A 27,987-nucleotide genomic window follows, 5' to 3' on the forward strand; every position below is an offset into this window, starting at 1 on the left:
TTAAATGTTGACATAGTCCTGCAATTTGAGTGAAAATGACAAAAACACTGGCATTGTTTGTGTGCTTTACATGTAATATTGGAGGGGATGAAATATGTGAGGGGACTCAAAAAAGGACATTACGCTCATTTTTGTCAAAGTGAAAAACTTTCAATCGATGTTGATTTTTCATGTTGCAAAAATGCTCCCGGCTTTCCAGCTGGGATGGATTGGATTGGATTGGATTTGCCTTTATTAGTCTCACAGTGGAGAAATGGATGCGGTGCACTTTTCCTCTCACACATCTGGCAGTAAATGGGAAGTAGCAAGATGAGGCCTCTTGTGTGCACGAGTGGGTACAATCGAGCTTCCCGCGTTTTGTCTTATGACAAGTGGAAAAGGTAAAATTGACCTCGCGCTCCTTATTGAGCGACAATGTGCTAAAGTATCATAGTGTATGATGGCTATTTACCTGCGATCTGCGCAAGCTGGATCGTTCCGGAGATACAAAGGTTTTCAATTGAACACCATCATAATCATTAAGCGCATCGAGGCACTCCAGAGCAGTGGCAATTACAAGTTGCATTAGCCACAAGAGGGGGAGCGAACAAAGTGACATTTCCAGCAGCTACGCTGTGCCTTTTAAAAAGCACGGCAGAAAATGCCGTCATCGGAACGCTCCGGGGATATGCTAACAATGTCCAACGTGCGTTTGCATTCAGCTAGCTGATTTTAGTGGCATGTGGTTGTATTAAATGAAGTGGAATTCTCTTTTGTTTGACGCTAAATGACAAACGGGAAGGTCAACCGAAAGCTTCATGGCTTCTTTTTAAACCAATATTCCGCAATGTGTCGTAGGCGCGCATTTGCCGCATCTACCAATAAAATGCGTAATGCGAGAGAACTACAAATACCATTTTTTTTAATTTGAATTGGTGAAAAAAAAAAAAAAAAAAAATGGGTCAGACAATGGGCAATGTTCAAGGGATCGATCTACAAACACGACTGGTCCCGCAAACGTGGGCCAAAGCCCCGCCAAAGTCTCGCCAAAGCTGCCCTACTCCCCCTCCAGTGTACCAACGCAAGCTGGGAGACTAAACGGCTGCCCTCCACTGTAAGCCACAAGTCAGCTACTGTCAAAACGACAACAACAAAAAAACACTCTGCAATTAGAAGGGCGATTGGATTGTACGTCTTTACGAGTGTCTCTTGTTGGTTGCGGTGAGAGTTGACGCCACACGGTTGAGAGGGTGGTCTTCCTCGTCATCAGGCCTGCTGTGCCAACCTCTCGATGATTCTGCGGTAGTCTTGCAAAAGCACCTGGTAGCTCTTCTCCAGCTCCTCGTGTTGCATCTGAGTGTCCATCTGACCCAATTGAGACACCACCTCCTCCAGCCGCAGGCACTTTGTCATCTTCGTTAGCTCCCTTTGATTCTTCTGTTTGAAAGGAACAAATCCGCGCGGGGGAACGTGAAAACCATCGTTGTGGGGGGGGGGAATCATCACAAGCGTGGCATTATTTCCAATAAATCAAGAAACATTAGCCGATAGTAAAGAAGCCGCTGAAAAATTCAGACGCGTTTCTCAATGTCAATTTCTGTCGTTCTTCCTTCAAAAGATTGTTGAGGCGCACACAAGTCTTGTCTTGTCTTCTTGTCATTTGGCGGAAGTGAAAAACGCACCCTTCTCCAGTGGAGACTGCAGGGAGGCCAATCGAGGCCCCCCGTGCTCAACGTCACGTTGATGTGTAACGTGCGGGTTTAGAATATCTCTGCTTAAACAGGAGTGAACGTCCCTTTTGGGGCTTACGCAAGAAACCACATGACCGTGACCTCGGAGTCATAACAGTGAGTTTCCACCACTGTGACACTAAAATAAGTACCTTTAAAAACTAAACGCAGATTGCGCAACAGAAGCGATGCGACATACATCAGAAACAGAATTATCAGCTCGCGATGAATAATTTGGAAATAGTGACGGCCATGAAATTTCACAGGCGAGGTCGCTCACAGCACGTTTAAAAACAACTCAGGTTGTACAAAGTGGCGGCATCCGAGATTCCGCTAACGACATGTTCAATCTCCTCAAGGAAGGACAAAAAATGGCAAACAGATCTCGTCTTGCCAATTTAGCCCGCGGGACCTTTTCAGTGTCCCACTCTGCCTTTTTGGAGGCCGAGTTTCAATTTTGCCTGATGGTTGGTTACTATGCAAAACATTAGGGGACAAATCAAAATACGTGTCGAAAACAATGACAGGTACCCCCGATAATGATGAAAACATGTCAGTCATGACACACTTCCACTCAGATAAAGAGGAACTGCTTGAAACATTTTCACGACATTCTTCCTGTGCTGTATTTTCTCATCTTCACAGAAAAAAACCCAAAATAGGGCGGACTCACCCTGTAAGGTCCAAACAGCCTCTTCTTCACCGCTAAGCGGTACGCCCTTGATTTCTCTTCATCGCTCATGTCCGTCACTCTCAAACGCAGGATCTCGTACACTCTTCTGGCATGTTTCTGTCCAGGCGACATTGGAGGAGTTTGACTCCAAGCTGAATTCTTTTTGCAAGTCAAGCATTTACAAGTGTTTCGTACAACAAAGAGGCTGCAGAAAGTGTCGCTCTTTTGTGTCGTGTGGCATTATGTGCCGTTTAGTTCGCTTGTTGTTTTGACTTCAAGATGGCGGCGCGAGAGTGGCTGCTTTTACAGAAGCTCCCGTGTTTTGTTTTTGCTGCTCCAGTGTGAAAAGAAGACAGGCTGATCCAATCTGATGGTTGATTGGATCATGTTCCACGTACATACTGTTGACATTTTGCGCCATTCATCACAGTGAGGAGACGAACGAGCACGCACGCACGCAAGCACCTTGTTGATTTTCAGTTTCATTTGTGCCTCTTGAAGCATTTGGTCTGACAGGCCCTGGTGCAGTTTGTCCTCGGCAAAGGACGGCATCCCCTGACAAAGCTTGACCAGCACGTAGTCCCTCAGTTTCACGTAGCTCTCAGAAGGGTCTTCAGCTAAAAACGCAAGTCCGTCACAGTCAGGTTAGAAAGGACAGAAACGGCTCCGCGAAGCATTTTCATCGGCTACGCTCGTTGGCGTCGCGCCACATTCCGAATGCCAGTTTTCCGGGATGCCTGTTTAGTATTCATCCCCGCGTCTCCACACAGTTTATGTCAACAACTTAGATTGACTAAATCTCAATATTGCCTCAGCAGGCTCGTTTTCATGCCAGCTCGCCAAATCAACTTTCCCCGCAAGATCCAGTCACGGCGCTGACAAATCAATTCCAGCATTTGTGATTGAGTCGCACATTCCTTTTTTCCCCCCCGTATATTCCAGTGTATATAAGGTGCACCCAAAAGCCTCGATTTTCTTCAAAAGATGACTCTGCGCCTTATAATCCGGTGCGCCTTATGTCAAGTCATTTTGAGCAGCTGTCAAAATACAATACAATACACCCATATTGGTTTATATAGCGCTTTAACAGCTGGGACGAAGCGTTAACATGGAAAAAAAGGAAATTCTACCCCCTTGTGGAAAAGAAAAAAAAAACACTGCCAGAGTTCTGACCGCCGCTCTATCGGCACTCTCGTGCAAGAAAAACGAAAACCCAAACAAATTGGGGAATGGCTTTCTACGTCATATTTTCAATTCCTGAATGGCAATGAAGGAGTTAAGGATCAACTTTATTTACAAGAGCAGTATTACAAATCGGATAATGACGGTGGCCGTGGTTTGCAATGGCGTTGGCAAAGTCAACTTCAAATCTGTAGCCTTAGTTTAAAAAAATAATAATAATTCAACTCACTCACCTGTGATGTCTTGCACTTTTGGAATGCTGGAATAAAATCTGTGCACGGTTTCCAAGAGCTGCGCTCCGTGACCTTCGCCTTGGAACGGAGGCAGTATCAGCATTTGACTGTTTAGAGAATGAAAAAAGAAAAAGATATGAGGGGGAAAAAGGGAACATTTGTTGATTTGTAAAATACTTTGAACAAAAGCACACAAGTCAGAGCACAGCAGGAAGACAGAAAATGACTCTTTGCTGATCACAATTCAATGGAGTCACATCAGATGCTTATTCATAAAAGTTGTTTTCAGACACAAATGATTGGTGATCGCAGCTAACTTGTAATTTGTAGGGCGTTCTTTGGGAAGAGGATAAAGAAATGTGCCATTTTCCCTCTTTCCTTGAACACACAAAAGGAACGGAATAGCCCGCGCTGCCCCCAGCAATTACCTTACACGTGGCCGGGTTTTGTCCGGATAGGCGTAGTAATTATAAACTGTCATGTAGCCAATGGTCGCGTAGAGGGTCTCCCCGTCTTTTTTGTACTTTTCAAATCTGCGCGCGCACACACACACACACACACACACACACAAAGGCAAACAGGTCAATTACAAGCGCACTTTAATGCAGTGTCCATTTTACCTCACGCGTGACGGCAACGAGTTAGCGCAGCCAGGCCCCGGATTGGTACACCTGCTCCGACCTGAATACATGATGCACTTAATTGGAGTAGTGCAACTTAGGCGAAGAGAAAAGCCTGAAAGGCGGACTGAGCTCCTCAAAAATCACTTCAGTCCATTTTGCCCATTGTCACTTTTAATAGGTGCCAAGGTAAAGGAAACACTGGCAGAGGCTCTTTTTACTGTTAAGATACTGTTCAATGTTACCGCATTCATTTTTGTTCGTGGCCCCCCCCCCAAAAAAAAAAAAAAAAATCTCAAAAGGGCTTTTTGGCACAAAAGAAGCTCTTGCCTGATCAAGAATTCTCCAACCGGGGCAGAATATAATCAAATCGGCCGGGTAATTGGCCAAAAGCGCCTCAAAAAAGGCCTTTTGTCTTTCAATGACACAATATGGGCTTTTTTGGGGGGGGCGGTCTGCGCATGTCAATGAAAGAGAGATCACCCACACAAGAAAGAAGTCCCAACGATCGTCATCGGGGTCAATGAAACTGGCCGTCTCTATGAACCACATGAGGAAGGTCTGCAGGCGCTCGTGGTACTCTCGGAATCCGGAGCAGCTCAAGTCGCCCTGCGGGGAAAATGAAATGAAGGAAGAAAAAAAGTGACAAGACAAAATATTTCAAGCGGCTTTCCACGCAAAAATTGGAAAGATGAGCGTTGACACCTTGTAAATGTGATAGGTCAGCTCTCCGGCTTCCCGGTTGTGGACCGTGTACGAGTGCAACAAAGCGCCAAAGGGCCTGAAATTGGCTTCCTTCTCCAGCAGCGCCATGAAGTCATCGCCGTTGCAGATGAAGCCGGCGGGAACTATTTCACGGATCTTTCCATCGATATCGTCCGCCTGTCGCGGGAATTCACATTCATTACGCTTGGTGAAGGACGGTGAAAGGAATACACGTCGCGCCGCGCGTTCAAAGCCAGTAGCGCCTTTATTAGTCTAGAAGTGGAGACATTGAAAAAACAACAATAAATAATGAACATTCTTTCAAAATGAATGGAGGAAATGTACGATTTCAGACAAACGTATCAAACCGGTAAGCTGCTTGCATTCATGCGGATCCAAAAAGTAGCTCTGAGTGACCCCGAGCTTTAAGGCTAACAACGGCACCACAGTGCTAATTGTTACCTTGTAAGCGTATGTAATTTCCCTTTGTATGCTAGCAAGGGATTGTTTCAACCAATAAAAACACGGTGTACTTGTCCTTTGTTTTATATTTACTTTGTCATTTTCAACTCAAATTGGCAATAAAAGAGTTTTTTTGCGCAAAAAAAATGTTGACTCTTTTTATCTGCCATAGTTTTAAAAGCTTGTTATGAGCTGAATTATCTGCCGTCAAACGTCACTCATTTTGTACATTTGTGCAAATGTGCTTTTTTTAAAGGACATCTAGCTCGTGTCAAATTGTTTCGTGACCCCAAGCCTCGAGACTAACAACGGCGCCACACTGATGCTAATTGTTAGCTTGTAAGCGGATGTAATTTACCGTTGCTAGCCAGCGTGGAAGTAGCGGAGGCTAAGTGGTTGTTTCAATTCAAGCAATAAAAACACGGTGTACTTCACTTTGTTTTATATTTACTTTGTCATTTTCAACTGGCAATAGAGAGTTTGGAGGCCCCCTTTTTTGTGCGAAAAAATGTGGACTCATTTGATCTGGCCGAGTTTTGCTGGTTGTGAGCTAGCTGCCTTGCGTTGTCTGCCATCAAATGTCACTCGTTTTGTAGTCGCAAATCTGCTTTTTTTTGTTTGAAAGAAAAGAAGAAGAAATCAAAGTGGGATCACTCGTCTTGCAAGGCTGGCTGTATGGCAGGTGACCGATCTTTTCACAGCTTGCGAGAAACGTCGCAAATAGGTTGTCCAAATACAACAAATCCCCCGAGTGTGCGCCGACGAAAAGAAAACCATTAGGCAATTAAAACTGTCGGCTGAGCAGAGGCCCGGGTAGCCCCCCCGAGTGAAAAGACCACTTCAATCGCTACATTTACTCTTCAACTTAAACCATGAATATGTGATGAAGTTGCCACAATGAGGCATTGCTGCCACTCAGCGGGAAATTAAAGCTGATGAATTGATCTCGACTCGATCAACCTTTGGCGATCCATAATAGAGGCCTCTCCTCTAATCCCGCCAATGAAAATGAATTGGGCCCCGCGTATTCAAAGGGCCTCGGATACAAAAGGGGGAGCGCAAAACCCCGCCACTTTTTCTTTTTTTTTTTTTCCCCTGGGCGCAACGCGTGCTTTGCTTCAGCTGTAATGTTTGCATTGTATCCATTTCCACAAGGTTTGACGTGAGAACACTTGGCCAAGCGGCCCTTTGGCACCATTTGCATGTGTGATGGGCACCACGAGACCCTCGCTGCTCGCCATTCAAAATGGGGAAAGGAAGATCGGGCCACAAAAGGCTAATACAAAATAACGCCGACCCCCCTTTCAGACATCAGCTAATATCAAACTGGAGGTAATGCACCTGCAGCTGAATGCCTCTCCAGCGATTGTTTGGAAGAAACAAGGAGCATGCTTAAAAAAAAAAAGCCTTTTTGTTCTAGCCACTCTTTGACATACTAGACAGCAAATTGCGCAGCCTTTCAGAAGAGATGCCTTCGTGTTTCCTGAATGTCACTTCACAATGTACCATTAGAACATTGTTTTATATATTTGATGTCAAAACAATAAGGACAAAAGGGGGGATAAATAAATGGAATTTGCGGTGTTGGTATTATCGAGCGCCTTTCCATCATCTTTCGTGACGGAAAGGTTGAACATTATTTTTTGGACGTCCAGAAAAAACCCAAGTTGATAAGAGAGCAACGACGTTGCAGCTGCTTAAATTCTAAATCCGCACGCACTCGGACTGACTCCCCTCCTTCTCCACCCTGACACCAGCTGCACTCAAACCCTTGACGCTCAGAGTGCCCTCGGAGTGCCGTCGGGGTCAACGCGCAGGACCCGCTGGCAGCCATCGGTCTTTATCTCGGACGTCATCTGTGGCTTTAAAGTTGCTTCCGAAAAACACAACATTTGATCTCCAGCTCAATTCCAGGCAACCGTCTCACTTTTTATCCTTATAAGATGAAACCATTTACTTGTTGATGCATTTTTTTGTCATTCACAAACGCTCAAATGATCAACATGTAACCATCATTTATACTTTGTAGTTGCGGCTGGAATAAGTCAACTTTGGTGTCCAGCGATAACCACTACTTTGGAAATGAATCGGCTGGGGAAGAAATTTCTCCACTGGAAAAATGTGAGATGCCTTTTCCATGTAAATGTTCGACCGAATACGTCCCAAGCAAGTCTGTAAAACGTTGAAACAGTTGAAACGTGCCATTCTGACTAACTCGTTTACTGCCAGACGATATGCAAAAATGTGCGCACTCTCGTGCCGGGGTTTTAGTCATTTTCACTCAAATGGCATATACAATCGTTAGAAACCTTACACTCTCTTCTTTCATCAGAAAAAAAGAGTTAATTCTTAAATTATGCGCTTCTAGAGTTATCTGAGATTGAAATGGGGGGCTGTACAAAATACCATACATACTCATTTATATCGAGCTTTAACTGTAACAAAGCGCTAACATGGACAAAAGGTAAATGCCGCCCCCTCGTGGAAGGGAAACAACATTGCGAGAGGTCTGACCAGCGCTTTATCGGCACCCTTCCCGCAAGAAAAAAACCAAACCCGAAAAAAATTGAGAATGGCGCTCAATGTCACACTCTTCAATTCCCGAATAAATTTGTGAATAGCAGCGAAGGAGTTAATATTGCGTTTCTGGAATATACAGTCAATGAAGATAAATTCGCTAGGTGAGCGGGCATCCATTTTGCCACCTGCTATGGACTGAAAATGACGGCTCCGCTTGTGGACATCACATGACCAAACTCAGAAAACATAATTCCGCTAAGAGAGAAAACAAAATGATTGTAAATGATGTGGGGATGGAAGAAAACGAGTAAATCTTACCTCCACACAGTCAAATGTGTCCGTGACTTTGGAAGAATATTTGACTTTATAAAGGGTGCTCAGGCTTCCAGCAGTGTAAAAGAGCTGGATTTGAAGACCTTTGTATCCAAATACCACCTCACTGTGGGGAAGGGAAGAAATTCACGGTCATTTAGAACATTTCACAATCAGCATATACTGTATCCACACGGAGCAATCCTGTCGTCGCTTGTTCATACGATTTGCAATTTTGCACATTGACAGTTTTACTTGCTGCGCAACCGTTTTTCTTCCAACAGTTGGGTTCTTATTGGCCTGAATTTAGTCAGCAACCTAAATCCGTCTTAACGACAATATAAGCTTGGGTGCGCAAGTTGGAAATGTTAATAAAGTGAAACGGTGCTCGAGATAATGATGAAAGGAAAATACTGACTCGTCTCCAAAAATCTGGTGGCTGTACTCTGGGTGGAATGTAGTCCCATCATCATCAACATCCTCTGGAAAGCGAACTGAGAAAAAATGGGGATGCTTTTCGTTAGGTGGTCCAAAAAACATCAACAACAAAACCAATACGAAAACATCAACAGAATACATGATGACTTCTTGAATCCATGTCAACTTTGTGTCAAACTCAAGAGATTTGACCAATGAGGACATTGAGATATCCTTATTACTTCAATGTTTTTGCTTAGTGGTGTCTGGTGAAAATGGTAAGCAAAAAAGTAGGAACATATTTGGTTTACTTTATTCATTAAATACAGGCAAAAAAGAGACATACTTAGCTTTAAGCATACAGCTTCATTGGTGTCACACTTAAATTCAGCCAGTTTCTTTTCCATATCGTTTGCTGCCGAGAGAACACACTGAATTAGCTATTATTCAACACTTTGCACGGCATGATCATGTAAAGTAGGCATACATAACGGTGCACAAAACAGAATATCAGTCTCTCTCCCGGTGAGTTTTTTTTCTGAGGGAAATCGATGACAATAAAGCAAAGCTAAGCTTTTTAATGTGCCAGTATTTGATACAGCCTGGCAAGACTGCGTCATGAAAACAAGCGCCAGTAAACAACACCACGACGTGTTGGCTAAAAGAAGTCCCGAGTTTAGTGAGCTTACATGCATAATAACAGCAACATTTGCTTGTTACTTTCCACACAAATGTCAAAAAATATGATGGAAAAAAGCTGCCGTGCCCACACGCTCGATACGGCCAAACATACAGCGTGTTATTGGCAGTCTGATAGCACGCAGCTAGCATAGGAGGCAGGCCCGCGTTGCGAATTCTGTTCTGCAAAATCGTCGTCACGCTCGGGACGTTGGACGTTAGACGTTGGGGAGAGTACGCATAAAAGGAGGCTGGCGACGACCGGAGGCAAAAGAAGCAAGCTGTCAAATACCTACCCGCCATTTCTGCAGTGTTGTGGGAAATGTGTTGTCCTAAAAGACCGCGCAATCATGGGGACTTCCGGATGTGACGTATTTCCGTTAAAAGCGGATGTTTTTTCTTTTCGTTTCACCCTACTGTACTTTTTTGAATTAAAATGTATTAAATGGTGTTCTGTTAAAAATACATTTGTTCGTACGAGGGGAAAAAAACTTTTCCACCAACAATACAAAAAATATCCTCAATTTGTCTTGAGAAAATGTTTATTGTAGTGCGTTTAACTAAATACTGTACAAGTTAGATGATACGTCTGTGTAAGCTCTCAGTCGTACAGGAGTGGTCCATCGATGAGAAGGTTTCTTCAGCCGTCATCTGTACAAAAGTGTACAGATGACGGCTGAAGAAACCTTCTCATCGAAGTTAGATGATATCTAAGTTGTTCTGGTGTCTGAATGGTGGATACACAGGTACACTGTATTGACTGCCATTTATTGAAATATTTGATGTTTCTGCCTATCACTACAAGTCGCTAACACAGAAAGATGCATTTCTAATTTTAGTTTTCAAACACATTAACTGAAACTGCAAGTGTCCGGTGCATGAATGGTGCTATGTAAGCAAAATTGCCTTGCCTTAAAATACATTTTAACCTATGTAAGGGGGGGGGGATTAATTTGAGTGAAAAATACTGTGTTGACGTGTGGTCCTAATAAATTATTACATTAACTATTTATAACAAACCAACAGTTACGTCACAACTCGCTAATGCGTTTGATTTGTTTAACATTGAAGCCGCGAGTTGGTGCGGGGGACGGGCGTACCATTTCCATATCAAAAATAATTGAACGTGACTGCCAAGTGTTTTTTGTTCGGTGTATGAGCTTCCAGCGTTTTTATGCTTCCCTATTCGAGCAAAATGTCTGCTCGTTTCAACTCTACAACCAGGAATTGTAATAACCTCCAACTCCGCCGCCCCTACCCGAACTAAACCTTCCAAGATTTGGATGGACGTGCAGAAGCAGCGCGTTATACATACTGTACTTGTGTACAAGCTCTATTCAGCGCCTGCGCTACTTCATTGCAACTGACGTCACACCCAGCATGGCGGTCAAGGTGACTTATTGACTACTTCTTATCACATATTATCTGTAAAATACGCTACCGCGAACGCGTGTACTTCTCTGTGGTCCGGGAGGACTGCGGACCTTCCGGGGCGTGTTTCAGAAATGATAGCCCCGCTTGAACGCTGACGTCTCGGACGTCTCGGACAGGGCGATGCCCTGTCCGAGACGTCTTGACTCGGCTGTCACGTTTACTACAAGACGAATTTGCGTTCATTTCCCCTTCCCCCCCGCGTTGTCACTACGAGCATGTTTTGGATCGGTTCCGCCGTGCTGGTTGTGCTCAAATCTGAGCTCATCACAAGGGCACAATAAGTTCATTGATGAACCGGTTGAACCACTCCAAAGTGGGATGAAGAAGCAACATGATGTTGTCTGAATTGGAATTTGTGTGTCACAGGTGAAAATGACAAAACGAGCCCACCCCCATGAGCTGAAGGCTGTTTTTCTCAAGGTAAGACGTTTTTAGTGACTTTGTGGCTAGCCGAGGGTGTGTAAAACTGTGTACTGTCTTCCGTGTTATGCTTCGTGTAGTTTACTGAAAGGTAACACACATACTTTGACTTTCTTGGGGGGTGGTTGAGCTGTTTCAACTCAGAATTCCTTCCTGCGTTGGATAAATATTGACATTTAGTGCCAAACCTAATTTGTTGTCATTTCTCAAGTCTGTTATGGGGCAAGGATCTCATATCATAATAATAACTATGATTATTAGTATAATAATCATACTAATAAACTGTATTTATAAGTGCCTTTCAAAGCTCTCAAGGAAACTTTACAATGACAAAACAGGGACATAAATAAAACCGCAGATAAAATTATAAATAAGAACAAGAGATAAAACTATACGGATGCCATTTTAAATAGGCAGCACTGAATATTGACGGGAAAAAAAGTTGTTCAATGGCGCTGCCATATCAAGTTTACTGTCAAAACAGGTTTCCAACTAAAAGAATGCCATTTTGTGTTTAAAACAACCACACACCTTTGCCTTCTGCTTATTTAATGCTGATCCATAATGCAAGCCGCCATAGCTGGGCTAACACCACCATGTTCTTAGCCTTTTGGCAATGAACATTTATTGACTAATAATGTGTCAACAGACACTAAAACGAAACCCGCAGGCATGTTCTCTTCGTCATCCTTTAAATAGTCACTTTGACTCACGGTGACAGTTTTCTTTTTGTCAATGTATTGAAGGAGCCAGGTGGCCAAGACGCGCGTATCAAAAGAAGTGGCAAGGAATTGATCATGCGCAATGCTTTACATTCTATTTCATGATTAACGCGTGCACACGCGCCCAGCCATTTTGGAGTGTGAACTTCCTGAACGCGGTCTTCAGTCTGCCACAAGAGGACTGACTGACTGACTGACTGTGTAATTTGTGATCCACATTCAGGTGGAAGAGTTAATTAGTGCCAGCTCTTTCTGACTGCCTGTATAATTTGATTAAGAACTACTCGAGGCCTACTGTGAGGCTGAATAGAAGCACAATAATAATAATAATGTGATGGAGAAAAAGGCAGCGCAGCGCAGCAATAAATTGCCGGGGAATGAATACTTTGACTTTCTCTGTTAATTCAACGGAGCGCAATAAGATGGAAGCAAATGAAAACACTTGGCGTGAAACGCTCCACCCTGGCTGTTTCTGTTTATCTTTCTCGACTGCGTTTCTTTTTCTTTTCTGCCCAACGTCAGTTGATGCGGTGCCGGTATTCCCTCGGCTATCTCTGCTCCAGCTTGAAACCCGATCGATCCCCACTCTAAAACGGACCGCGAGTCTCCGAGGGTGTTTGAGGTCTTAAGTTTAGAACGGAGTCATGCCGGCTCGCGCATATTTTTGCTCGGGAGCGCTGAAGGACGAGCGCGTGTTGCTCGCGCTTCCCGTGGAGTCGAAGGCGGCCGTGAAGAAAGTGGAAAGTCAACACGGAGACAGCGTAGAACCATTGTATTTTTGGATTCCCTCTCTACCGCCACGCGCTGCCGGTTTCATGTTCTTGTGGTTTGGTTCCACTCCGCTAAGGACAAAGAGCAAATCATTGGCGGGTGCGAAGCCCCAGCCACTTCATTTCCAACAGCTGTAGGGGATCATTGAAGGTCACACCTTCACCGTTAACGTTTTCACATTGCCTTCTGCCAGACATGACTGAAAGATTCACGGGGACACCAAGCGGGACACGTGACAACTTGCGCTGCAGGCTATCGAAAAATAGAATACAAAACAGACACTTTATGGTTATTGGTGCACTTGTCCAAACTGCGCTAGCAGTGACGAGTCGGCGTTTTCCCTTCAGAGTCAAAATGAAATATAACACGGACCTCTACTTAGTTGCTTCTGGCAGAAATGTCTTCACATTTTTGAGATGCAAATGCCCTCATCCGTTCCAAGCCAGTAATACTTTGGCACTTTACCAGACAAAGACGCACTTTTGGTTTATTGGCGTCTTTTGTCATGTTGGCAGTATGCCAGCGTGGTGGAGGACGGGGAGCATTACATGACACCCGGAGATTTTGTGCAGCGTTACCTCGGTCTGGAAACAGAGCTCCAACATAACCCGAAGACTGTGGGCCTGATCGCCGGAGTGGCCGACACCACCAAAGATGGGTGAGTGGCCACCTGAGTAGCAGCCTTCTCTCACGCTATTCATCCGATTAACGCATTCACTGCCAGGTGTGCAAAAGATGCGTCCAGGGTTTTTGTCATTGTCACTCCAATTCCAGGATCCACACAATATGGACTTTTAGGAATACATATATACAGTAAAGTCTCGTTATATCGATATTCAAGGGAGTCCGAAAAAATATCGATATAACCGGGACTATCGATATATCCGATATCGATATAACGAGACTTTACTGTATATATATATATATATATATATATATATATATATATATATATATATATATATATATATATATATATATATATATATATATATATATATATATTCAATGCAGCATTGGAATGTCACAGTTTTCCAGGTGGCGATGGTTGTGGTTCCCAAATAAGCAGGCAGGATTGAGCAGCAGGTTGTATTTGGAAAACTCTCTTAAAATAAAGTCAGCGGGAACAAAATGTAAAACATCAAAGTCACCCAAACAGAAAAGTACAAAGAAAACCAAGAGTAAAAATCTGCCAAGATGAAACAAACCTGACAGGGTGCGGCAAACGAGCCGACAGCGAACGAACGGTGGGGCCGGGAGTCCTTTTAACTGCCACTGATCGGAACGACCAACACCTGTGAAGGTGCAGGCGGGGCCGACAGCGCCAGCCGTTGGTCGCCAACCAGAACGTCACAAAGGAACCTTAAGACTCTTTTCTTTCATCACAAGAAAAGAGTTAATACCTAAGTTATATGGGTCGGGGCGAGAAATGGGGGCAGCTGTACAAAATACTGGACAATAAAAAAAAAAAAAAAAAGTTGTATGAAAAGTGGTTTGCTGATGTGGATGAACTTTGTCGCCACAGGTTGATCTCATTCCAGGAGTTTTTGGCTTTTGAGGCGGTTCTCTGCGCCCCAGATGCCCTCTTCATGGTTGCCTTTCAGCTCTTTGACAAAAGCGGCACGGGGAACGTTTCTTTTGGTATGGACACATTTGGGAGTCGGACCGGTTTTGTTTGTTTTGTTTTCTGGAGGCAACACCCGCCTATTATCTGTCTGTGACTCGACTAATGTAAATGTTTCTTGTGATGTAAAAACATTTTACAAGCGATGCGTGAGGAGAAATAGTCAAACGATTGGTCGCTTTGGTCGTGGTGAGGGTATAGATTGAATTTTGCATCTTTTGTGAACTTATTATTAACGCTGTGAATTGTGTCATATAAGGTGACACACGACAGATCTTTCCCACAGCACCAAATTGTATAAATGGAGCATTGGAGGCCAGTTAACTTTTGAACATTGCCAACTGTCATACAACATTGGACAACTCTCCATATTTTTACTATTTTGCTTTGTGTTGACTCTTATGTGAAGCGCAATGTTGAGAAAGCGCGATTTCAATTTGGATGTATTGTATTGTATACAGGAATACTGTATACTGTGATATTCCGCTTGATATTCATCCATCACGGGAAATAATTGCGACTTTTTCAGAGAATGTCCGCGACATCTTTAGCCAGACCGGCGTGCATCATCACATTCCCTTTAACTGGGACTGTGACTTCATCAGGCTACACTTTGGCCACGAGAGAAGCAAGAACCTCAGCTACACAGAATTCACCCAGTTTCTGCAGGTAATCAATCAATCAATCAATCAATCACTCTAAAACGCCAAAGGGTATTTTCATGGAGTTATTAAAACGCAACTTTGAAGCAACGCCGGCCATTTCAGATTTCTTGCGTCAAAGCGACGCTAGCCCGCACACTGACTTGAGTTGATTTCGTCTCAGTGGGTTTGAAAAGGTCCAGCGGTCGCTTGACCACGCCTGCGGACAAGATTGGGGAATGGCAGTGAACGAGTTAAACGGTCAACACATTCATCCACAAACGTTAGCGGCTTTTCAATTTTTGTTTGAGCGTTCTATAAGCTCGCAACGTAGCATGGCTAACATCAAATGTCCAGTTGGGAGCGACGAGACGAGAATGATTGAACCGCAAGTAACGGCCAGTGGTGCAAAAAGGAAATAGCGGCGAGATATGGCGCTTGTCATGCCGGGTGACGTGAGCTGCTGTCAAAAGCAGCGGTTGGCTGCTCGGCCTTCTTCCGCATCCCTTTGTGATTGCGCGCACCGCTAGTCCAGTCAGTAAGCGCTGCACGCTGGCCGAGACGCTTTGTGCTATTTCCATGAGTCTCCGGAGAGACGCACGCGGTGATTACCCGAGCCGGCGTCTCTCACTGTCACATCAGATGACTTTGGCATCGGACGTGACGGCGCTTTTGTCCTTCCGGGTTCCATTTCGCAGCTCACTTATTGTGCGCGGCTCCTCATCGCGGGAAGCCTCTCGCGTGCTTTGTCTTTTGACCCGTTTGCTCTCTTCCCGTCGTAGGAGCTGCAGCTGGAGCACACCCGGCAGGCTTTCGCCCAAAAAGACAAGGAGAAAATTGGCGCCATCAGCGCTTTGGACTTCAGCGACATCATGGCCACCATCAGGCGCCACACGCTGACTCCCTTCGTGGAGGAGAATCTGCTTTCTGTCAGTTGGGAGAAAATGTCGGAAGCGCACATTTTGTTTGGAAGCTAACGTACTAACTAGTGAGAATAATGTAAGCTCCCGAAGAAAGGAGAGCGCCCTGAACCGGTTGCCCACCAATCGCAGTGCACACTGAGACAAACGGTCATACGCGCTAACGCTCGCGCGGGATAATTTAGACCGTTCAATCAGCCTGCCGTGCATTTTTGGGAGTACCCGGAGAAAACCCACACAGGTACGGGGAGAACGTGCAAACTCCACACGGGAAGGCCAAATCCGGAATCGAACCCACGGACTTCTGCACTATGAAGTCGGCGTGCTAACCACTCATCCGCTGGGCCGCCAAATTGTATTTATTATAAAAAAATACATTTGTTTTTAATTCAATTAATCTAATTTTATCAAACTGAACCCATGGACGCAATGAGGTCGACGTGCTAACCACTCCTCGACTGGCCTCTACTTTTATTTGTCATTAAAAAAAACAAACATCTGTATTTAATTTAATTGTATTTAATGTAATGTAATGTAATTTAGTGAAAGTGGTTACAGAAAAAGTCCCGGAGCGTATGTAATTGGATGAAAAACACGAGTCATATTGCTCGTCGGTCGTGAAATCAATAAAGGCAAGCTTCCATCAATCAATAAAGTTGAATGGAGTGGGCCGAGGTTCCTTCCTTGAGATGGGCCGTCAACATTGCATGATTATTTACAAGGTAGCCATACGCGCCATGTCTAAAAGGTTGTTTACGTTCGGCTTACGTGACTTGCCGAAAGGTTAAATGAGCAAGCGCCCTTCAAAATAAAAGCTCCAGCGTGGCCTCTTGAGCCATGTGAATGTTTTTGTGCAGGCGGCCGGAGGCGGTACCTCCCACCTGGTGAGCTTCTCCTACTTCAACGCCTTCAACGCCCTCCTCAACAATATGGAGCTGATCCGCAAGATCTACCGCACCTTGGCCGGCGCCCGCAAAGACGTTCTGCTCACCAAAGGTGCAGCCCCGATGCCCGATGCCCGTTGCCGCCCGGCAACCTCGCCACTCACAACCACCGCCGGCGTGGATTGTGTCGCTGTGTGTGTTGAACTGTCTTGACAGAATGGTGTGAGTGACCACGCGGGCAACATTTTCTCTCGCTCGAAATTCCAAAAGGTAAAAAATGCAAAGCTTTGAGCCGCTAATCAGAGCACTTCCCCTGACGTGTAGATCCTAGTAACTGATAGTGGTGCTGTCAGACCACCCCCCCGTCCCCGTCCCCCCTCCGTCATTCCTCTTAAAAGACTCCACTTTTGGCCCAGCCACCCTCACCCCTTTGCAAATCATAGCTAATTAAAATGGCCGCACTTTCGCAGTCACTCGTACTTGATAGTCATCGGATAACACGTCATTACGGCACTTATGCGATACACAACATTTGTTGATTTAAAACAGAAATAAATAAGTCCAGCTCTGCTGCTGTTAACTCATTCCCAAATTTATTTGAGAATTGAAAAGTGTGACGTTGAGCGCCATTCCCAAATTTGGTCGGGTTTTAGTTTTTCTTGCGTGAGGTGCCGATAAAGCGCCGGTCAGACCTCCAGCAATGTTTTTTTTTTCCTTCCACGAGGGGACAGCATTTTGACTTTTGTCCATGTTAGCGCTATGTTACAGCTTCAGTTGTGGTTCAAGCGCTATTTAAGTCAATATGTATGTATTGTAAAGTATTTTGCACACTTTCACCTCATATTACAACCGAATGAAATAAGCTATCAATTAACTTGATGAGGTTTTGGGGACAATCCAGGAAAAGTCATAAAATGTCAAGTTAAAAAAAAAAAAGTCATTTCGGGTATTTTTTGGGGGCATTTGTTAAAGCGCGATATAAACCAAGACGTATGCATTGCATTGTATTTTGTACATCTGCCCCCATTTCCAGCTCTGATAACTCCAGACCCATATCATTTAGGAATGAACTCTTTTCCTCTGGAGAAAGAAGAGAGTCTAAGGTTTCTTACACTGCATTGAATGTCGATGTCGTCCTAAAACTCAATATTCTGTGGATTTTGGAATTTCAGTGAACATGACAAAAACCCTGGCACTGGAGTGGACGCATTTGTGCGCATTGTCTGGCAGTCAATGAGTTAATGGCCTCGGCAAAAATGCCCAACAACCTCTTGATTCTCATCTAGAATTTCCATAAGTACCTCATCTTTCATTGAAGATAATATCCGCTTTATTCGTCTCACAATGGCGGAAAAGAAATGGTATTTGCAAATACTCTGAAGAGAAATGTCTTTAGGAGGGTGACGAGCAACCCAATGTGACTTCTCTTGCTTTTCTCGTTTTAGAGGAGTTTGTCCACGCTGCCAATAAGTTTGGTCAGATCACTCCAATGGAAATTGACATCCTGTACCGACTGGCCGCTCTCCACACTCCCTCGGGGTACGTTTAGTGTTTCGTGCGTCGCCACCGTCGGTGAGTTTGAAACATCTTCGCTTTCTGTCTGTCGTTTTCACGAGTTCCTGACATCTGACGTCACGGGCCAACAAGGTACTTTTTGTTGTCTTCAACGATGACAAATAATTGCTCGATTGATAGAGCAACTCTTCAGTCACTGAAGCTTTTAGCAATTTGTGTATTTGGAACGCATGTGAAAAATCAAACCGGCCATCTCAATATTCACATTTGCTACCAGTCGAGCATCCGTCGTACGTAGTATTTCCCTTAACTTGCACCCATCACCTAAATAATGCCCATTTCTTCCCCCCTGTGTCAGAGACGCGAGTTCGGGCCTTGCGTTTGGCCAACTAAGCATACAAAAGCATGAAACGCTGAAATATCATAACGTGTATTGTATGTATGTATGTATGTATGTATCACCCTGCCGGAGGAATGTCGTCGGATTTGTATTTGGCGGGCGGCGGAAAACAAAAGTTCCGTGGCAACTCACTGGTCTGTCCTTGTTTGTCTCGCCTCCCGTTGGTTTTTGTCTCGCGCGAAGGCGTCTCAACCGCAGCGACATTGAGAGGATCGCCCCGCTGGAAAAAGGAGCGATGCCTTATCAACTGGCCGAAGCCCACAGACAGGTAGCCGCTTCCGACTACATGCCGACTCCTTCTTTTCCAAGCTTCCCTTCCGAGACCTTTGCCTCTTCCTTGCGCGGTAGCACACACAAAAAGAAAGAAAGAAAGAAAGAAAGAAACACTTCAAGAGGATGTTCTCAAAGTGAATTAGCAGAGTGCCCGTGTTTTTTTTTTCGCCTTCTCTCTCGGGCGAGAGATGTGCATTACTTAAAGTCCCAGATGAAAGTAGAGCAATTACATTTCTAGAGGAGGAATGGATTGTCGCGCGCCGTCGTCGGATCCGGCAGGCTGATAAAAGGCAGCCATTTTAGAGGCCTTTAGCGGCGGTCCGCTAATGGCCCGGAGGAGTCGGGGTGCGAGGGCGGCGTGTAGCGGAGGCGCGAGGGAGGCGGGGATCAACAACAATCTGGCCTTGGCCGCGTGACTCGGTTCTGTGTCAAAAGCACCCCAGGCCGGCGCCGCTTCTCAGAGGTCTGGAACTGGATTGTTCCGGGACCAAGTATGCTCATTGGCGGAACGCGTTGATCGAGTCCGCCATCTCGATAGCGTGCAACTCCGCATCTGGCAGACCACTTGAGCGACACGCGCTTGCAGATATTTATCTGTGCGTGGAAAAGCCTAATCTGTTAGCGCCGCTGTGAAAACAAAGACCCCCCCCCCCCCCGCCGCTTTTCAACATCAAACATGAATCCAAGCAGGCAAGCCGATAAGAAAGAAAGAAAAGATAAGATGCCTTGTGCTCCTCAAAGCCGGCCACAATTTCCAGGTCACGTGGTCAATCGCCAACTCCTGAATGGGATCGTTGAGCTTCTTTCAATCCACTCGTCGTCATTTGGGACACTTAGCAGCCCATCCATCCATCCATCCATCCATCCATCCATCCAGTCAGTCAGTCAGTCCTTCCTGCCGTGCGAGCACAGGCAATATTGTTGCAAGTCCAATCCGGTCTTGCCAAAAAAGTTGACAAAAAGCATTGATCATTTTTATCAGAAGCTTATTTCAGACGGTTTTTCTTTCTTTCTTTCTTTCAACAGTCCACTGAGCGACAGTGGTCTCAGATTGTCTGCGGTCAAAAGTGCGCGCGTATGCCAAATTGCTCCTCGGTATCATGGTGGCACATTCCTCCTGATCGTCTGACGTCTGAGCCGTTTCTTTTTTTTTGCGTCCTCTCCCACAGCGTAGCCCTGAACGGTCCCGTCCCGTTTGGCTCCAGGTGGCAGAGTCGGCCTACAGGTTCACTCTGGGCTCAATCGCCGGAGGTGAGCGACGCGGCACGGGGTGGCGACTTAAGGCGGCCGGACGGAGCGGCCCGAGATTCCGGGCTCGGCCGTCGCGCCGCGTGAAGCTCCGTCATTGCGGCGCCGCCGCCGGGCCGTCGTCCGAGTCAGAGCTTTGGCGTCTCACAAATCTCGCGGAAGCGAGCTCCCTGGAGTGGTGGTCTAATTACGTTGGCGGGAATTGATACGAGGAATCTCGGACATGACTCGCCTGGAGACGGCAGCTGATATTTGTCTCAAGCTAGCTTAACTCAACGTTTATCAATACCCGCATTGCAAGACTGTTAAAGAAATGGATCAAGTCGTTCAAATTGGCCTCGACGGGGTTCACAACTGCGCTTCTTGACAATATCAGAATCAGAATACCTTTATTCGTGATCACCATCCCGCCGGCGTGCTAACCACTTGACTAGCGGGCCGTATATATCTATATATATTTATGTGTGTGTGTGTGTGTGTGTGTTTTTAATGGCTAATTTCTATCATGTGGTCTGCCTCCCCAACAAAGGCATCCAAGACACGTGCCGCCACTGCAATTTAGTTGAACGTACGCTAACTACACACGTCAATCCAGCATGAAATATGAAAGAACGCGTTGTGTTGTGTTGCGTTGCGTTGCGTAGCCACGGGCGCCACCGCCGTGTATCCCATCGACCTGGTCAAGACCCGCATGCAGAACCAGCGCTCCACAGGCTCCTTGGTGGGCGAGCTCATGTACAAGAACAGCTTGGACTGCGCCAAGAAAGTACTGCGCTACGAGGGCTTCTTTGGATTCTACCGAGGTAATCAATAGTTCATCGCAATTCTTTGCGAGGAAAAAATAAAAACAATAGAGCCGGCGCGCGCACCCGCGAAAGCGTCGAGGCGCTCCTGTTGACGCCGCGCTTGGCTAATTGATAGCAGAAACCTTTTGCCAAACATTTTGACGTCAAATACGTAGGATACAGATGCTCCTCAACTTACGAACGGTTGTTTGTAAGGTGAATTTGTTTGTAAGTTGCTTCAGTGCTATATTTTTTATGGGATGTATGTTGGAGGCTTGTTCATGGTATGTTTAAGGCTTGTGCAAGTAGCCTGTGTTGGTTTGTACTGAAAAATGAACATTTATTAAAATAGATGCTCTATAAAGATATGTACAACTGGAGAGAATACGACAAAAAAAATGTTCGTATGTACCGTTGTTTGTAACTCGGATGTTCGTAAGTAGGGGAGCGTCTGTACATATAAAATTCCATAAAGTCAACTTATGCATACAAGAAAAAAAAAAAATCCTACCAGTGATGAATATGAATCATTTTTGTCACGTTAAAAATGAAGCGTGTATTTTTTTGGACTCATTTGGATGTTTCCACTTTTGCAGAAAGTTTCCAATGTTTGCTCGAGCCCGAGGCTCAATTCCAACAACGTCTTCCTTTCTTTGTGTGTTTCTTTGTTTCTTTGTTCAGGGCTCCTCCCGCAGCTGATCGGCGTGGCCCCGGAAAAAGCCATCAAACTCACGGCAAGTCATTCATTCCCCTCAGCGCGTCCAAAAATAATAAGAAGCAGCAAAAAAAAAAAAGAAAAGAAAAGAAAAGAGGAGAGGCATGGTACTTTGCAATCAAGATACAGCGACGAGCTGCAAGTTGATGTTCATGCTTTGCTATCAGGGCGGGATTGTGTCTCATTTGCTTTTTTTTCTCGCTCTCGTCGTCACCTCCTTCTTCCTCCCTTCTTCCTTCCTTCCTTCCTCTCAGATGAATGATTTCGTGCGAGACAAGTTGAGCAAACAAGATGGTTCCATCGCTGTGGCGGCTGAAATTCTCGCCGGCGGATGCGTAAGCGCAATTTCAATATGGATATTTTCAGACGTCATTGCTATAAAGTTCATGGCAAATGCAAAAACCAATACGGTGTAGTTCCCGGCAGACGATGCGCTTTGAAATGCGGCTCTCGAGGACCACATCAACATTCAATTCAGCCGGCGGAAGAAACATTTAGACTCTCTTCTTTCATCGGAGAGAAAAGAGTTCATTCCTAAATGATCTGGGTCCGGAGTTATATGAGCTGGAAATGGGGGCACGCTGTACAAAAGGCAAATGCCGCCCCCTTGCGGAAGGGAAAAACGCGGCCAGAGGTCTGACCAGCGCTTTATTGTAAGAAAAACCCAAACTAATTTGGGAATAGCGCTCCACGTCATAGCTTCAAATTCGGGAATGGCAGTTGGGGGGGGGGGGGGGTTGCACAATGTGCTTATTTTTCAAAAGCGCCCTCATTCCTCCTGATCGTGCACATCTCACGCCACATTTCCTGCCGTCCGGAGGTTGGCTCGGGGAGAAGAAGACCCCCGCAGGTTGCCGGCGGGGTCGCGACCCCTGTCAGGGTGTAATTGGAGCAGAGGCCCCCGCGGGCTCCCGGCCCAAGTCGCGTCTTGCTCATTTCTGATTGACTTTGACAGCGTCAGGCGTACCTGAAGCCCGGCTGACACCGCAAGATGTTTCTGGCCCAAACCGGGACCGGTTTGGGGGTGGGGGGGGGGGCTTTCAAAGTCTTTACAAGACTCCGCCACTCGCCATGTTTTTCTGCTGCCACATGATGGCTGGCATCAGAAAAGTTGAAAAGATAAAAGCCAAGACGGGGGGGGGGGCACACACGCATCCATCTTCAGAGCAGCGGATGCCCCCTTTGCCCCCCCTCCCTCCGCCTCGTCTTCCACTTGAAAAAAAATGCGCTTGAGCTTTTTTTAGATCCCAGCTCGGATGTTTACAGATAAGCCCCCCTGCCCTAAATGTCACCAGCGGCCATCCTGAGGCTTGATTAGCTTTTCGGGGAGGGCTGATAAATGTGCCCGAGTCACAGGGCGTTGCGCCTCGGGGCCGATTCCCGCTTTCGGGGAAGCGGGGTGAAATTGGCAAGTGTGGCTGGCTCGCCGCAGGAGGTGACTGGAGAGGGCAGAGGGCCTGTGCCAGGGTCACGCGTCTGCTCCGACCTGACCCTTGCCGCTTCTCCAACAATGCCCCCCCCCCTGCCCCATTACTTCCTGCTCCTCCCAAAGACGACCGACGCCTGACGGCATCAAACTAAAAAAATTGCTTTTTGCGTCGTCATCATTCAGGCCAAACGCCACCAAGCCGACACATCACCAAGTTGAACTCTTGAACCGACGTCAGAAAAACGTTTGAGAGCATCTCAAACAGCCAAAACACGCAGGCTGACATTTTGAGTCGGATGCAAAACCACCACCGAGAAAAATGACTTCATGTGTCCCAAAACTGACACAAACGGAGCTCGGAACTGGCGAGATTCACAAAGTCCCGCCCCCTTCTTTGTAACGTCACGCTAGGACACTCCTTCACAAACTGCCTTGCTCCAGAATCAAAACAATGGCTTCAGAGAGTTCAGAGATTTCTTGTGATGAATAGGATTCAAATAGTTCTGAAGAGGAAAGCATACATGTTTGCAATCGATGAAAGAAGTCCTTCCGTATCAATTGGAGCCGTCTGGACGGCAACGTAGCGCCCAGAAAATGCACAAGATGGCGCCCAAGCTCCGTTGGAAATGGGCTGATTTGTCCGCTGGGAATTGGTGTCAACTTACACCTTCTTTATGCGCGTCACCGCAATTGGCTGCGACACACAACCATTCACATTTGCGTTATTCATGTCGTTTTCAGATAAAAATAAAGTAGCCAAAATGCATTGTGTGTGGCTTTCTCGGTCAGGGGCGTTCCCTCCGTGACGTCACTTAGGGCATCGTCATCAACTGGAAACAAGACTTCACGAATATTCAGCGCGAGTCTCAAAAGGTCAAATATGCGCTGGAATCTTGATCAAATGCGCTCAGTAGAAGTCGTTTGACAAATGATGGCCGCAACTTGTCCAGAGGTGTCGGTTGTCCTTTAACTCTATTTCCAATCCCCCCGCTCCCTCCCTTGTTGTTTTTTTGCAGGCCGGAGGCTCCCAAGTGATTTTCACCAACCCTCTGGAGATCGTGAAGATCCGCCTGCAGGTGGCCGGCGAGATCACGACGGGCTCCAGGGTCAGCGCCCTCAACGTTGTCCGAGAACTGGGCTTCTTTGGCCTCTACAAGGTGGGGCCACTAAAACCTTTGCGGTCGGCAGAGGTGGACCGTGCGCGACACGTACTTAGCAATCGATCAATCGATCGATCGATGAGGACAAGGGTCAAAGTTGGCGCGACCGCCTCACAAAGTGGTCGTTTGATGGCAAACAGGCAAGTGTGCGGGCGGCCCCCAAAGAAAAACCGCCGCTCAAATAGTTCCCCCAAAAACGGCGCCTTCCTCTGGGCAGAAAGGCGGCACGGCACGGCACGGCACGTAGCCGGCAGACTGTGGCGCATGTCTCTTGCCTCCGTCGTCCGCAAAGTTAGTTGCCTTGAGGCGGAAAGGAGCGCCAGACCCCAAAAGCGAGCTATCCCAGCTGGGCATCTCCTTATTTTGCACGTGTGTGTGTTTTTAGGGCGCTAAAGCTTGCTTCCTGAGGGACATCCCTTTCTCCGCCATCTACTTCCCTGCGTACGCGCACACCAAGCAGATGCTGGCGGACGACGCCGGACAAGTGGGGGCGCTACAGCTGCTTGCGGCGGGAGCCATTGCAGGTAGAGCCAAACCCCCCCCCCCCCCCCCCCCCCCCCCATTTCATGCTTTCAGGGGTGATCGGGTGACTTGAACTCATTGACTGCCAGACGATGTGCAAAAATCCAGTCCACTCCAGTGCCGGCCGGGGTTTTTGTCACTTTCACGACCCACACAATATTGAGCTTTAGGACTACATACATATTCAATTCAGCGTAACAAACATTACAATGTCTTCTTTCGCCAGAGGAAAAGAGTTAATTCCCAAGTTAGATGGGTCTGGAGTTATATGACTTTGAAATGGGGGCAGATGTACAAAATCAAGGCGCTACGTACTTATTGCTTTCTATAGATAGCACTTTAATAACAGCTGAAGCTATAACAAAGCGCTAACATGGACACAATTCAAATTAAAAAAAAAAAAACATTGCCAGAGGTCTGACCAGCGCTTTATCGGCACCCCGGAAGAAATTCCAAAACCCGGACACATTCAGGAATGGCGTTCGACGTCATATTTTCAATTCCCGAATAAATAAATACGGCAGTGAATGAGTGAAAAACAAAAAGCCTGAGCTCTTGTGCTTTTTTTTACACAAAGAATGCATCTTATACTCCGCTGCGCCTTATGCACGGGAAAATACGCTAATAATAATAATAATACATTTCATTTCTAAACACCTTTCAAAAGCGTCCAGGACACTTTAGGGTCAGATGTTTTCCTGCGGGTGAGCAGCGGCAGCCAGACTTGATGACAGGCATCAAACAAAAGACAAAATGCCATGGATTCAAATGAGCAGAGACGTTCCAATCATCATCCTCACCTTCAAACAAGTTCCACACGAAGCAGCAAAGCATTCAAAAGGGCGACAACAATTGATCTTTTGTCGCCTGGGTGAACAAGCAATATTCATGAAAAGTGCAAAATGGAGGCTATTTTACACTTGGGCCATTGGAAAAAATGATGACCGTCTTGTAGTCTGACTGACTTGGAAATGAAACGTCAAGCCGAACAATGTCATCAATGCCATTTTTGGCACACATGAAATGCTGACGCGTTGTTGTTGCCGCCACCCCAAAAAGGTGTCCCCGCGGCATCGCTGCTGACCCCCGCCGATGTCATCAAGACCAGACTGCAGGTGGCGGCCCGAGCCGGCCACACCACCTACGACGGAGTCATCGACTGCTTCAGGAAGATCCACAAGGAGGAAGGCTTCAGGGCCTTTTGGAAAGGCGCCGCAGGTGCACCGCATTCACTCCTACAGACATTGACACGCATTTTGGCTTTTCTACTTTCAGCACTTTGCTGCTGTCAAATGTCAATTTCTCCACTGCCAGACGGATAAAGGCTAATCCATCCATTTCATGTTCACCGCCCCACGGCCTCCCCCCAATAAAAATAAAAATATATATATTGGATTGGATTGGATTTGCCTTTATTAGTCTGGCAGGGGAGACATTTACATTTCACAGCAGCAAAGTGATGAAAGGGAAAGTAGAAAAACAAAATACTGTACAGGAGCTGCTGGAAAGGCAGCCACTCCCGCGCCGCCGTCTTGAAATCCAAAGAAAAAAAAAATAATACAATTTTGGCCAGCCAGCATGTCACACACTCGCACAGCAATCATCTGCGTGACTACACAATATTGTAGTTATACAGTGCCTGTGAAATGTGAAATGTAAATTTCTCCACTGTGAGACTAATAAAGGCATATCCAATCCAATCCAATCCTATACCGTCTCGTCTGCTAAAAGAAAAAAAAAACTGAGATTAGGAAAAAGTCTCAAAATGGCTGTTTTTTACCATATGTGTATTTTTTACGTGCACTAATATTCAAAGTTCCACGTGTACTTGTTTCAGCTCGGGTCTTCCGATCTTCACCACAGTTTGGCGTCACCTTGGTGACCTACGAACTGCTGCAAAGATGGCTTCACATCGACTTTGGCGGCCAGTAAGTATTCCGACCATTCAGGGATTAACACGTCATTCATTTGAAAAATAACTGCATATTAACGTGTTCACTGCCAGACGATGCGTCCACTCCAGTGCCAGGGTTTTTGTCACTTTCACTCCAATTGCAGGACCACCACAACATTGCCTTTTAGGACAACGTAAACATTCAAATCTTTGACTCTCGTCTTTCACCAGAGAAAAAGAGTTCATTCCTAAGTGATATGAGTTTGGACTTATCTGAGCTGGAAACGGGAGTCGGCTGTCCAAAATGCAATTCAAGACACGTTGGTTTAGCTAGCGCTTGAACAACACCTGAAGCTGGAACAAAGCGCTAACATGGGAAAAAAGGGGAAACGCCGCCCCCTTGCGGACGGGGAAAAAAAACATTGGCAGAGGTCACGGCCAGCGCTTTATCAGCACCCAAGCGTGTAAAAACAAAACCCGAACAAATTGGGGAAACGGCGCTCAATTTGTGACCGACTTAAATGGCGATGCTAATCGGCTCTCGGGCCTTCCCGTTGCAGTCAGCCGGCGGGATCGCAGCCCGGCCCCAAACGGACGGCGGAGCTTCCTCCCATCGGCGCCGACCACGTGGGCGGATACCGTCTGGCGGCGGCCACCTTTGCGGGCGTGGAGAGAAAATTTGGCCTTCGGCTGCCCAACTTTTCCGCAGATCCCGCAGCGCCGGCCGCCAAAGCGTCCGCACCGTGAGCCGCGACGCGACGTCCGCACTTGGCTTCTTCGTCCCGCAAAATGGCTTCCAGTGACTTCTTGTGAAAATGGCTTTTAATGGGGACGGACGGCATTTGCAAGGCTTGCACCGTTTGTACAACAGGCGACTTCTTTTTACAAGGAGCATTATGACATTGTGACTGCACTTTTATGGTATGCCGAAGCGCTTGAGTGGTGTTGGTGCATGTGACTATGCGCTATGTACAGATGTTTTTGGGAAGAAGAAAAAAAAAAATAAAAAGCTTTATTTTTATCCGGGGGCAATCGTTTCAAATGTATTTATTTTCTTGGAATAAATAGTTTCAAACTCTTTCTGATGTGTGCAAAAATACATTTTATGTTATTTGATAC

The 27,987-nt window shown here is 46.1% G+C and overlaps 2 protein-coding genes across 5 annotated transcripts; one reads left to right on the plus strand and one right to left on the minus strand.

The window, feature by feature from the left end:
* Nucleotides 1-924: 924 nt before the first annotated feature.
* On the minus strand, nucleotides 925-10,957 carry hat1 (histone acetyltransferase 1). 3 transcript variants are annotated; one of them, XM_089003283.1, is made up of 11 exons: nucleotides 10,827-10,957; nucleotides 9,180-9,248; nucleotides 8,835-8,910; nucleotides 8,423-8,543; nucleotides 5,123-5,395; nucleotides 4,905-5,026; nucleotides 4,226-4,330; nucleotides 3,798-3,904; nucleotides 2,848-2,999; nucleotides 2,383-2,499; nucleotides 925-1,416 (listed from the first exon to the last, which is right to left on the minus strand). In XM_089003283.1, the coding sequence occupies exons 2-11, from the start codon at nucleotides 9,238-9,240 to the stop codon at nucleotides 1,246-1,248; spliced, it is 1,305 nt and encodes a 434-aa protein (XP_088859409.1). In that variant the 5' UTR covers nucleotides 9,241-9,248; nucleotides 10,827-10,957; the 3' UTR covers nucleotides 925-1,245. The 3 variants fall into 3 exon arrangements, with proteins under 3 accessions (XP_088859409.1, XP_088859408.1, XP_088859407.1); XM_089003282.1 differs by lacking the exon at nucleotides 10,827-10,957 and adding an exon at nucleotides 9,808-9,896; XM_089003281.1 differs by lacking the exon at nucleotides 10,827-10,957 and having other exon boundaries at nucleotides 5,123-5,299.
* Nucleotides 10,228-27,948, plus strand: LOC148894178 (electrogenic aspartate/glutamate antiporter SLC25A12, mitochondrial-like). Of its 2 annotated transcripts, none has more exons than XM_089003277.1 (18): nucleotides 10,228-10,257; nucleotides 11,312-11,365; nucleotides 13,374-13,516; nucleotides 14,384-14,499; nucleotides 15,012-15,151; nucleotides 15,906-16,052; nucleotides 16,901-17,039; nucleotides 18,373-18,466; nucleotides 19,026-19,110; nucleotides 20,285-20,366; nucleotides 21,008-21,166; nucleotides 21,830-21,882; nucleotides 22,118-22,198; nucleotides 24,309-24,449; nucleotides 24,838-24,976; nucleotides 26,034-26,192; nucleotides 26,812-26,902; nucleotides 27,429-27,948. In XM_089003277.1, exons 1-18 carry the CDS (start codon nucleotides 10,243-10,245, stop codon nucleotides 27,613-27,615), a joined length of 2,025 nt encoding a protein of 674 aa, XP_088859403.1. In that variant the 5' UTR covers nucleotides 10,228-10,242; the 3' UTR covers nucleotides 27,616-27,948. The 2 variants fall into 2 exon arrangements, with proteins under 2 accessions (XP_088859403.1, XP_088859404.1); XM_089003278.1 differs by lacking the exon at nucleotides 10,228-10,257 and adding an exon at nucleotides 10,597-10,903.
* The last annotated feature ends 39 nt before the right edge of the window (nucleotides 27,949-27,987 follow it).

This window comes from Hippocampus bargibanti, linkage group LG08 (genome assembly GCF_051943395.1).
Source record: "Hippocampus bargibanti isolate YZ-2025 linkage group LG08, ASM5194339v1, whole genome shotgun sequence".
In the NCBI taxonomy this organism is placed as follows: domain Eukaryota; kingdom Metazoa; phylum Chordata; class Actinopteri; order Syngnathiformes; family Syngnathidae; genus Hippocampus; species Hippocampus bargibanti.

Coding starts and splice junctions, on each gene's coding strand:
- hat1 (XM_089003282.1), bottom strand. Junction 8,911..9,179: donor AGCTGTATGCTTAAAGCTAA/GTATGTCTCTTT, acceptor ATTTTTTCTCAG/TTCGCTTTCCAGAGGATGTT. Junction 4,331..4,904: donor CGTTGGGACTTCTTTCTTGT/GTGGGTGATCTC, acceptor GTGCGCGCGCAG/ATTTGAAAAGTACAAAAAAG.
- LOC148894178 (XM_089003277.1), top strand. Junction 20,367..21,007: donor TCTGGGCTCAATCGCCGGAG/GTGAGCGACGCG, acceptor TGCGTTGCGTAG/CCACGGGCGCCACCGCCGTG. Junction 21,167..21,829: donor CTTCTTTGGATTCTACCGAG/GTAATCAATAGT, acceptor TTCTTTGTTCAG/GGCTCCTCCCGCAGCTGATC.